Source organism: Halichoerus grypus, chromosome 4, assembly GCF_964656455.1.
Source record: "Halichoerus grypus chromosome 4, mHalGry1.hap1.1, whole genome shotgun sequence".
NCBI lineage: Eukaryota > Metazoa > Chordata > Mammalia > Carnivora > Phocidae > Halichoerus > Halichoerus grypus.
The window spans coordinates 168409529-168421918 of record NC_135715.1 but is presented as its reverse complement, the minus strand read 5'-3'; the positions used below and the strand labels follow the sequence as shown (position 1 = coordinate 168421918).

The following is a 12390-nucleotide window of genomic DNA, read 5'->3' as shown; positions in this document are numbered from 1 at the left end:
GCAACCACATAAACATCACGTATTTATTGTAATTAAATATTTTCCCCTTTCAGGTGTTCCTTAATAGCAAGAGGAAACAATGATGCCTCACAGTCTGATGTTGCCACTCTGATGTGCACTGATGAGGATCTGAAGGTTGTATCTAGTAAGTCTGTCAAGGGCTGGGTGATTCATAAAATATCCTGACACTGACATGTACGGAACTTTCTAGAATCTGACAGCTCTCTACAAGAAACACAGTTCACATTCTTAAAGAAACCTTCAGCTGACAAGAGTCCCAACGCAAGTGAAGAGGGACATCCAGTGGCCAATTCCATTATAGGTTTTAGATAATCCCCAGGAGGTGCAAGTTGCTTTTGAAAGTTGTTTTGGGATTTTGCATTTATCTACAGATTCCACAATGTTTAGGTCCACGATCTTTCTAATGCTGTACAGTCATTCTACATATTGCTAGTAAAAATCCAATGATTTAATTTCATAGTAAAAAGAGGTTGAGGGGGGTGGGGGTGGGAAGTGCTGTTACAGAGAGACCTTGAAATGAAAACTTAAAATAAAGCAGAAAGACCCAGGAGGTATTTACTTAGACATCTAAAGAAATATTTTGGAAGCTGTTCTCAATGTGTAAATTGGAAATGAATTAGGAACACATACATTAGATTCACAAGTTAAATATAAGTGAAAATTTAGACTCTGGTCCACAAAAGTACAAAATTTTTCTTTAGTTCAAAATTCTTAAGCCTTTTCAGACTTACTCTGATAACAGAAGTTTGCGTCCCCCTTAATACTTAATAACTTACTTACTGTATTACACCCAGATCGTAAAACCATAGATTTCAAAGTAGATTTAATGAAAGCGTTCAGGGATCATTAATTAGTTACCTCTCCGGTGGAAGCCATCTCACAACGCAGAATGGGGTCAGCATCCCTCAACCGGGGCCAGGAAAACATTGGAGCCTGTCAGAAATAATGGGGAGGAAAAATATGTGAGAGAAAGGTATAAAAGGAATAAGAGAGGATAAACATATTTAGTGAACCATCTCTCACAGGATTCATTTAGGCTATGGTAGACACATAAAAAATCTCCTTGGTCCAAGCATCTGACTTGAAAAATAGCTTTAAAACTCTGTTCCAAGAATTTCTTGAGCTCTTGGCCAAAAACTTGGGTTAAATAATCACAAATTATTTCTGTAAATAGGGCCCCTGTGACCAGTCTAGGCCAGTGTTTCTAATCTGGCCTACACATATTCTTATTGGAGTGATTTCAGACAAAGTCTACTGGGCATTGGTCTCCCCAAGCACAGAGTTCAAACACATTTTTTTCTTGGTAGGCTTTGGAAACATTCCTCTTCTTTTTCTGATCATTTGAACTTGCAACAGCCAACCATGCCAGTAATGTCTGTCTGTAAGCTGACTTCTGAGACATTAAACTGTTGTTGACACCTCTTAAAAAGCTTTGAAAAACATTCTGCTTGGGAACACTTTTGCCCAGAGCTTTCATGTGAACTAGAACATAGATAGGAGTGTTTCTTTTTCATTTATTTTATCAGTACAATTCACGAAGAACCAAATGCTTGTTTCTTGCATCTATCTGTTTGTCTAGCGTGGACTCTTCTTCCTTTGATTCTGGTACGCTTCCAAGTTATCCTGGGAGTTTTAGCTTGGGGTCATTTCACGAGGTCATCCTCAGTCAAGTTATACATTTCTGCACTCTCACTTTTCTGTGCTCTCATCTGTGGATGTCCACCCACCTTACTAGGCCTATGTTAAGATGGACTATAAAGAAGTCACTCTTCTTTAAAAAGTCAAGATTCATATACAATGATAATTAGGAAAGAAGTAAACGGGAAGATACAGTGCTTTCTGAAAAAAAGTGTATCTATCCATCAATACTGTTTTTAGTTGGATATTGTTTCATACACATATGTGTGTGTATATTTCTGTGTCTATGAATTCAGAAACATGAATTTGAAATGTATATATAGAATTTCCAGTGGAAAATATTTTTCAGGGCCTTCTACTTATTGGTCTATGTATTTTTTTACCTATGTATAATTCCCACTGAAAGCTTTAACAATTTATGTTGTGTCATAGTCTCCAGGAATAAAGTGCCACCCTTCCCCAATATAACAAGTGACATTCCATCTCAATGCACTATAAAATCCAAGTCATCCTAAATTATTAAGCTAAATAAGATTAATAAATATTTTTTGATTTATAGCTTCAACTTAAAGCTTCCACTATAAAAGTCAGAAGTCAGAGTCTCAGCTGTAACATAATTATGACTGAGGTCACTAGTACATGTAGGAATGGAAATATTTTGAAGACATCCAAAATATATAAATGTCACATAAATATAACACACAATATAAATTGATTCCATCAGATGCTTTTTCTAAAATATTCAAATATATTTATATAGTATCTCACTAATCCTCATGCTTGCCCTGTGAAGTAGTTAAAGGTCATAATTATAAATAATCTGTGCATGAGCATACTGAGGTAGCTAGAGGAGCACAATGGCTTTATTATTAAGGTATTATTAGAAATATAATACATCTATATTGGAATTTAGTGAGCAAATCTTAAACTTTTCTGGTCGATTTTCATAAAGGTGCCATCAATCTCATTCCCTTCATGGCACCACCGTGAACAGCAACCGCTATTTCAACTTTCAAGTGGAAAAATTATACTGCTGAAGAAAATGGGAACTAAGCAAGGTGGCCAAGGTAGTTAGAATTTAACCGACACCACAGGGTAACGCTTTTACAAGATCCATGCATTCCTGAAGTCCTGGCACAATTCCAAAGGGGCACAATTCAAGCCTTCTCCTAACAAAATATGTCCAGAATTTCTGTTTACCAACTAAACCGACACCACCATTATCAGTCTCATTAACATAGTTTATAATTCACTCAGCTAGTTGGTTTTGAAATTATGTAATTCTAAATGATTTTTTGTTATTTTTGAAATGGATAAAAAATCATATAAAGTTGCCTGCATTATCCAAAGGAAACATCGTAAATCCCTGGTCCAGCACTTTAGTTAGAAGGTTCATGAAGTAGCAAAATTATTTTTTTTACTTCTTTTTTAAAGTTTTTTTTAAGTAAGCCCCCAGTGTGGGGCTTGAACTTATGGCCCCCAGATCAAGTCCCATGCTCTACTACTGACTAAGCCAGCCAGGCATCCCTCGAGATTATTTTTGATGAAAAATTGTTCCTTTAATTTCTTGAAACTTAAAAAAAAAATGACTAATAGATTTTTTTAATGTTACCTTAATTGCAACATAGTCAGCAGGAATTATGGGATGGTCCAATGCGGGAAGAGGTTTCTCATCAATGCTCTCTCCAATCATCACCTTGGTGGCCACATCAATGAAGTCTACCCCCAGTGTCTTAGAAACAAAGGGGAAGGATCGAGAAGCTCTCAGGTTACACTCAATCACCTGGAGAGATAACAAAATTCAAAAAAAGAGAAAGGATGGTGAGAGCCAATAACAACATATTAACATTCTCCCTGGCACCTGGGTTCTAGCTGTTTTTCACTGGGGCCGGCTCTTCTTTTACCAGCCTCTTCCTTCTCTCCCCACTGCTTGCACTTTGTTAACCAGTTTCCTTTTATTCGGTATCTTTGAATTCTGACTTTCTTACATCCACTTTCCACAACTTCATCCCCACACATTGCTGATAGATTTTAATGCAGAACTCAGATAATGCCACGTCCCTACAGAAAAGGCTTCACTGGGTTTCCACTGGCCATCAGATGAAAGTCTGGTCCTTGAAGGCTTTTTATTCTTTTGCCTCGATATATCTCTCTATGTTATCTTGTACCATTTCCCTGACCCCAATTTTATTTTCCAAGTTTGCCTTGCACTATTTCCCTAGAAAAATGATCTTGCTAAACTGAACTAATCGCTATCTCCTAAATTGTGCCAAATTTTCTCTTAGATGTTCTATGTGTAATGTCCTCTCTACCTTCCTTTACTTGTCAAAATTCCAACCATTCTTTAAGATCCAGCTTAAAATACAAAATCTCCCTTGAAACCCACCCCAAACCAGGTATATGACACTCAAATACATGCTCAGGCACACACATGCACGTGTATGTACGCACACACGCACACACACACAAACACACTAGTAGATATGCTCTCTCTGTTCTATGACGCCAATACCATGTATTTGTACATTCCTTCCAGCAGCTATTATATTCTAACTTATGTTATAGTTGTCTACAAAGTCATCTTCCCAGTCCTCGCCAAACTGAATATCTTTAAGAGCGAAGACCGTGGCTTATACAACTTTATTGCCACCATATGATTTCACATAGTAGATGCTGCTGAACCAATATTGGTTACTGATTGGTTACATTAAATAGCGACTAAATTAATGAAGACTAGTCTAGTTGATTTAACATTTTTTGTATGTAAATAGTATCTAAAACTTCAGTGTATACAATTTGTGACTATTGTACACATTCAGATAGTCATTGCATCCATCTCTACTGTGCTGCAGATGCCAGACAGCAATCCTCTTTCCAGTGGACCAGCGTGCTTTCCAGAACCGTGACGGACACAGGAGTGCCACCAAGAGCCTCTGCCTTCAGACAAGGCAGGCATCATATGCTGTGCAACAAGCCACACTCAGACATGAACAGCTGCAGGAGTCTCAGCTGCTCCGTCCGTGCTCACCAAGATTACCGGGGGGACACAGACCAACATAACCTAGCACAGCTTGGTGTCCTCTTAAGCACCTGGGCATTTCTTACCAAGACATCGTTTCCTTTGACAAGAAACTGGACGTTGAATGGGCCAGAGATGGCAAAAGCCTTTGCAATCTTTCGGGTAGCATCCTTCACCTAAATCAAAAGGACAATGACATAGAGCTAAAGAGCATACTTTGGTTAGAAAACACCTCAGACTTAGATTTCTTTAATTTATCTTGACATAGAGCTACACCTCCACTAATAATGGTAACAGTCATAATGGCAATAATAATAATAATAATAATAACAATAATAGAAGCCACTAGCAGGCATCTATCAATAAAATAATAATACATACTAAATATTCATAACAAACGAGCGAGGAAAAGAACAAATAACTTTACAAAATTATCTTTCTGCCAAATGTCCCTATCTACCTGCCGTTGTATACTCTGGTTTTACTTTGAGGGCTAAATGGAATTCTTTCAGTCCAGTTGCTTCAGCACCAGAAACTGCAGTCCAAACTTCCTATCACCCCCCCAACCTACCTGCTAAGAAGAGCAGGCCCTGAAATTACACGGCACTGCAAAGAGACCAGAGACACTGCTTTGATGTGCTTTTCTGCTGCCCTGGACTCTACCTGGGTAGATAGTATGGTCAGAAAGAAATGACGTTTCCTTGCCGGGAAGCTCTGCATGTCACATAGATGAATCCCTACATCCAACCAGAGCCAGAAGGTACCCATGCAATGAGGGGCCACTGACAGCAAGAAACAAGAGCTCCTCATTCATTACTTTTACAAGAGTGATTTGACAACTTAGTTGGTCATAAAAGGGAGCAGAGTCCATGGCACATCAAACTGTGGGAGATCTGGAAAAATCTGAGTTCTTGAGGTCATTTATACCGACATGATCAACTAAAGCACACTTGAAATCCAGGGATGTTGTTCTCTTAGGCAGCTGGTGTTACAACACGCCCTGATACCTTCACATCTAGAACAAGGTAAGATCTTCAGAATCCAGCCCAAAGTACAGCCAGCCAGACAGGCTACCTAGATTTGGATGGCAGGATTATTGGTAAGACTCACTGAAAAAGCCAAGCCTGACCTAACATACCTAAAGAGTAAAGGAACATCCACATGAATTATTTAAGATGATGGTCTCTGAGACCGCCTAGGAGTGCATATTGAGTACTGAGGCATCATTCCTGGGAAGGTCTTTAAAGCAATGGTTCCAAAAGAGAGGTTGAAAGAGACATGTCAGAAAGTGCTGATTTGAGATGAGGGTAAGTGTGGATATCGAAAACATAGGTTCCAAAATGTTCCTACATGATTGCTGCATACCTGCTTCTAATTGAGAAGCATAGCTTTATATGCTGCTCATCTAAGTGGCTCTCAAACATGAGAACCATCTGCAGCAGTGTTCTCCAGATGAGGTCCATAGGTCCACAGCAACAACATCACTCGGGGACTTGTTAAAAATGCACATTTGGGGGCCCTGCTCAGAACTACTGAATCAGAAGCTAGGGATGGAGTCCAGCAATCTGTAGATTAGCAAGTTCCCCAGGATGTTATGACACCACTGAAGGTCAAGAACCACCACACTAGCACACAACCAAGTGGGCTCAAGAGGGCAGGAAGGAAATTATTATCTCTAAAACACCCAGCAGACTCAGAACAAGAAAATTCCCTTCATAATTACATTTTGCCTGGGGCATGTCCTACATTGCTACCTAGTTAAAAAAAAATTTTTTTTTTATCTTTGCTTTTTCCCCTTCCACTTTTCTTGATAAATGATGACCTTTTCAATGGCTCCTTGGCTGATGGTTTGTGTGGGCAGCATCAGAGTAGCATCTCCTGAGTGGACACCTGCATCTTCCACATGTTCAGATATAGCATGGGAGATAACCTGGCCAAAAGAAGATTTTAGAAAGAGTTGTCAGGCACCTACTTCAATGAAGCTGCCTCCCACCTCCCCACCCACCCCATCCTAACAGATGCCTGGAGCATTGACCAGTTTCTTTTCGAGCCCTTGATGAGAGTAGTACATAGAGTCCCACATGTAGACATCACTGCCTCCCTGTGCAGTGACAGACTGCCTCCGGGGCAGCTGACAGCAGCTGAGCTGACCTCCTTCCTCCATCGATTAGAATGGGTTCGAATCAGGAAAAGAAGACAACTGAACTGACTCAGGTTGACTTTTAAGAACGAATAGGAAACAGACCTGTACCTCTGAAACAAATAATACATTATATGTTAAAAAAAAAAAAAAGAAGAAGAAGAAGAAGAAGATGGTAGGAAGGAAAAATGAAGGGGGGGAATCGGAGAGGGAGGGGAACCATGAGAGACTATGGACTCTGAAAAACAAACTGAGGGTTCTAGAGGCAAGGGGGTGGGGGGATGGGTTAGCCTGGTGATGGGTTTTAAAGAGGGCACGTTCTGCATGGAGCACTGGGTGTTATATGCAAACAATGAATCATGGTACACTACATCAAAAACTAATGATGTAATGTTTGGTGATTAACATAACATAATAAAATTAAATTAAAAAAAAAAAGAATGAGTAGGAAACTAAAGCATTTGGTAGGCACTGGAAGGATCTTTATCTTTTCCTTCCAGATTAGGTTTTAGACACTGGAAAAGAAACGATGGGAGAGGTAAATATCTAGCGAGGTGCATGTGTAACTTCGGTGGACCAGGAAGACTTAAGATCTGGAGCAAGAGATTTTTAAATTGAAATTTGAGAAAGGAGGGGAAGCAAGAAAAAAAATATCCTTATCTTCTCTTACAGGTAAGGAAACTAAGGCAAGATAAGAAGAAATAACCCAAGTGCATGTGATTACTGTATGGCCAAGTCAGATTTGAAGCCCTTATCTGTCACATTCCAAAGTTTATGGTCTCAATCACCATAACCTGAATGCTAACAGTATGTGTGTCTTTGGAAAATGATAAAGCTGACAGTCAACAGAGAATAATTGGGTAACTGTAAAAGACTTAAATAAATTACAGAGATAATTTGTTTATCAGATTTATAAATTACTTTAAAGCAGAGTGGCATTTGAGTCTCCTGCTGTCACTTACCAGCTCTGTGACCTGGGCAAGGTACTTTATCTACTCAGCCTTGGTTTCTGATAAGGCAGTACTAACCATGGTGTGGGTCTCATAGAATGTTTGTAAGGATAAGAGAGAACACATATACAGTGTCTGACATGGTATTTAGTGCATAGTAAGCATTCAAATTTTTTTATAGTGTCTAGAAAGGGGGAGGCAATACTCCCACCAGGCTCCGAAAAAAATCATAATACAGTTGATGTACTATGTCCATTTTGGAGTGTGACTATTTAAAAATTATGTGAATAACCTGGAACATTTCCAAAAGAAGGAGTCCAGGATGATAAGCAATGGTTGATGTCTGAGAGAAGCTTAGATTAAGAGCATATCCTAGCAAGTGGGAGCCAAATCAGGCCAACAGACCAGCATTATATTTGAAAAAACACAAACATTTCTAGGCTAGTCTTACATTCTCCACATTGACATTGGTATGCTCACATCCCTCTCATTTTATACCTGAGTCTCAAATACTTAAAATGTTGAAAAGGAGGAAAGATTAAACATATGCTCTACAATTCTGGAGGCCAGAAGGTCAGGAATGAAAAAATTCTAGGGAAGCAGACTTTACTTCAAAAGAAGGAATAAATGAGATGTTATTAGATATATCTATATAGCTATATAGCTATCTATATCTATCTATCTATCCATCTATCTATATATATATATATGACATCTTTCAATCTGACAACTTTCTGTGCTCTGTATAACCAAAGTTGTTAAACAGAAAATAAGTGACCACTTTCTGGGGATGCTGTGAAGAAAATTCTCATCCTCTGGGGCGTGGGGTTGAAACAAATGATTTCTAAGGGTGCTTACACTCAGGATTATATGATTCTGTAGTAAGCAGTCATCACTGCTGTATGTTTACATATATACACACATATGTAAACAACCCTACTTTGAACTGTTAATCTGGAAGACAAAAAAGCCAAAAAGATTTAACATTTTAGTAGTGTTTTGAAGTATCTACAAAGTAGAAAATGAAGGACAGTTTTTTTTTTAATTTTTCATTAAAGCAAATAAAATGACACGGACTCCCTAAAACATAACTTCCTATATTTCAAGATAAATCATAAATACCTTATTAGTACAACTAGCAAACTAAAGGAAAGCATTCTTCACATTTTCATTTTTCCCTGAAGTTGGAGGCATTCATTGTACTAGCAATACAAGATGTGATTTGGTAAGCTAATTTTATGTTATTATCCTTATCCACCCTACTCTGTTTAGTTTTGTCTTTATTAACACAATAAAAAGGTGGAGGCTGGGAAATCAAGAGAGGAGAAAAACTAGGGATTCAATTAGGAACTTCAGAAAGACAAGTATTGGATGTTTTTATAATACTCATTGAAACATAAAAGGAAACCCACAGACAAAAGAAAATGAGAGAGAAAAATCTATTCAAAAAGAATGATGAGTACAGGATGATAATTAATTTTGAATATCATCAAAGAGAAATTCTAACAGTATGAAACTCAGGATATATGATACCCATGACACATCAACTAAATTGTTAGTGAATTTGAAAATTTTTTGGACTGAGCAACTCTTCCACTATTTTCAGAGACCTGTTTTGTAGAAATCATGACCTCTAGTCTGTGTTGTTTCAAAACTGCCAAGGCGGCGGGGGGCGGAGGGGGGGCGGAAAGAAACTTGATGGGAAGGCAGGGATCTCAGAGATGGGGATAAAGCACTTACTCTTCCACCTTTGCCAACAGCATCCATTTCCACTTCCCGGGCTCCCTCAATAAATTTTGTCAGCACCACTGGGTGTTCCTGTCATTGAGGTAAACAGAAGGGCAGAATCCTTAGCTGACGTTATGTGTATAGTGTCAAGTAAAAATTGCATACCTTAAGTAAATCCCAGTGTAATACTTGCAAAGACCTTAATGCTAAATGTACTACATAAAATCATTAGCTAATTTGTTGGGTAAGAACAAGGTCATTCTCTGCTTTCAGTGAGGCAGAGGGTCTTTCTTCAATCCTGAGTACTCAGTCAACTGAACATGAGTGCTAAAATTTCAAATAATAGACTTTTAAGTGAGTGAGAGGAAAGAGGGGGCTAAGGAGAAGGTCGAATGGGGAAGTTATGAATATTTATTTTATTTATAACTGTGTATTTTTCTTGGTTCGAGTTCTTTCTCTCTTTCTACACTCATCTTTTCCAAGTGCTGCAATTTCCTAAATTAGTTCTCTCTCCATGAGACTGTGAAAGAAATTAGGAGGAGAATCTCATTTTGTTTTGGTTTTGTTAGGTCAAAGATGGAATCCATTACTTGGAACTGACATGCCTTAAACCACTTTTAAAGCATGGCATTTGCAGCATTTCTCTTTATTAATCTTAAAAACATCTTTCCTTTCTCCGCTGTTTAAGACCGGTTTCCTTCTCAAAGTTCTCCCCATTCTCAGTTTCTTCATGACGGTGCAGTGATGCCCTCCACCCTGGGACCACTGCTTGCTTTTTCTAGGAGAAATGAAGCAGTTGACTGAAGAGTTCCAGGGTTCAGGAATCTCTTCTCCTCCAAGCCCCAGGCACCAGCAACCAGCACCACCTGCTTTCTTACCAGACCCTGCTTTTCCCTGTCTCTATGCCTCTCTCCCCTACATGCACTCCACCTTCTCTCCTCAGCTCTCTCATTTCAAGTCTCAAATCATGCTTCAAGACCTGGCACAAAAGCTACCTCCTCCCCTAAGCTTTCTCCAGACATCTCCTTTTCTTCCAAACACAAGCCCCTTTTGGCCACCATCATGGAGTTCACCCCGTACATATGTGTTAAATTTAATATATCTTATCTCCTTTAGTAGAACACTTGAAATTGAAAGGAATTTTGTGGAAAATTCAAAAGAACCAGTGTTTTATGCCATAAAGAAGCTTCTCTCTTCTATGAGGCAAGTTTCCGTATTTTCTTTTCTTCAAAAGCCTACTGGACATGCAACTGCTTATTAGCTAAGGGAAAAAAAAAAGATGCCTTTCCATCTCTGTTCCTTCTTCTTTAAATATCTGATATTTACTGTAGCAGGCCTACTGGAGCTGTGTTGAGACCTATATGGGATTTTTTTTCTAATTTTTGATGATAATAGCATGATTTAAAAAAAAAAAAAAAAAAGATAAAGTTTACCAGCTGTCTTAGCTTCTCTAGCCAAGCCTGAGACAGGGATCCTTGTTCAAGTGATTTATGGAGGGAGTTGGAAAAGCAGGATGGGGCAACAGGAAAAAGCTAGTATGTCTATGATCTCAGTGGAGACTAAATTTGGCTTTACCCCACAGGGGGCTCTGGAGGATGAACTGCAACACAGACTAAGTCCCACCTTGAGGCAAAGGTTACTCACTGTCTAGTGTTTTGAGGGTGGTGCTGAGGTGAGGGATCTTGCCTCCTTGTTGATGAAGCTCCCATTTGACTGAGAATAGTTACCCAGAGAAGAAGTACAGCTGGTAAGTGTTATCAGCTATCACTACAGTTAGGGACAAGTGCTTCCACAGGTAAAGGAATCTGAGTGGACCAACGACAGCATCCACCATCCTGGCCATTTGGACAAATCTTACCATGTTGAGAAAGAAAATCTCTTAATTTCAATCTTTCTGCAACATTATACATTGTTGGCCTTCTTAAGACACTTTCTGCCTTTGATATCCATAAAGTACCTTTTCCTGCTTCTTTGTCAGGCTCCTTCATGGTTCTTCTACTCAGCCCTTAAATGCTGGTATCCCTCTTGTCTCTGTCTTAATTATTCCACTTCCTCTGTACTCTCTCCTTGGTGATTGCTTGATCCTCAAAACTCTAACTAAAATGATATGCTATTTATTTCCAAAACTATATGTACATCTCTATCGCTAGACATGACCTTGATTTTCAATTTAAAATCTGTATAACCCACTGCTTTTGAAGCATCTGCACTTGGATTTCTCACAGGTACCTTATACAAAAGGTCAAATATTAAATATATGATTTCCTTCTCTAAAATTTCTCCTTATTTTAAAATGGTTGATTTAGAATTAACTGGTTGAAAGGTTTACATTGTGTGTATGAGTAGGAAGAAAAGACAGCACAGGTTACCTATTTTAATAAATGGTACCACCACCCATCGAGCTGTCTAAGACAGAAGCTCAGGAGTCATCCTTTATCAATACACTTTTACCCTCCACCTCCACGCACTCACTAATTGCCTTCAGTGAACATTCTAAATATTCTAGAATACATGTACTTCTTTTTTATCTTTACTATCATTACTCTGCTCCAAGGTACTGTCATCTCTACCCTGAGCTACAGCAATAGCCCCTAATGTTTTTCCATGAGTGCAGTCTGGCCCCAAACTCATTATAACTGACAAGGTTCTCCTTATCTATTCCCTGCCTACTCTATCTACTCTTCTACCATGGAAGTGTCCTAGCCATATACTAAATACTTTATCAGTTTCTAGAAACTCCATTCTCTTTCTCAGCTTTGACCCTTTACCTGTGCTGTCCTTTCTTCCTACTCACACCCACAATGTAAATCTTTCAACCAGTGAATTCTAAATCAACCATTTTAAATTAATTTAAAAAGCCCTTCTTTAGGGATGGACCCCAATACATTGACACT

The 12390-nt window shown here is 38.7% G+C and overlaps 1 protein-coding gene across 2 annotated transcripts in view; it reads right to left on the bottom strand.

Annotated features, from left to right (window-relative positions):
* CPS1 (carbamoyl-phosphate synthase 1) overlaps positions 1-12390 on the bottom strand; it is a 122680-nt gene that overhangs the window by 14984 nt on the left and 95306 nt on the right. For both annotated transcript variants that reach the window (XM_036098744.2, XM_078071279.1), the window contains 5 exons: positions 9509-9586; positions 6501-6608; positions 4765-4854; positions 3272-3442; positions 880-954 (listed from right to left, as the gene is read on the bottom strand). In XM_036098744.2, coding sequence (XP_035954637.1) covers positions 880-954; positions 3272-3442; positions 4765-4854; positions 6501-6608; positions 9509-9586 — 522 coding nt within the window. The remainder of the gene's footprint in view (positions 1-879; positions 955-3271; positions 3443-4764; positions 4855-6500; positions 6609-9508; positions 9587-12390) is intronic.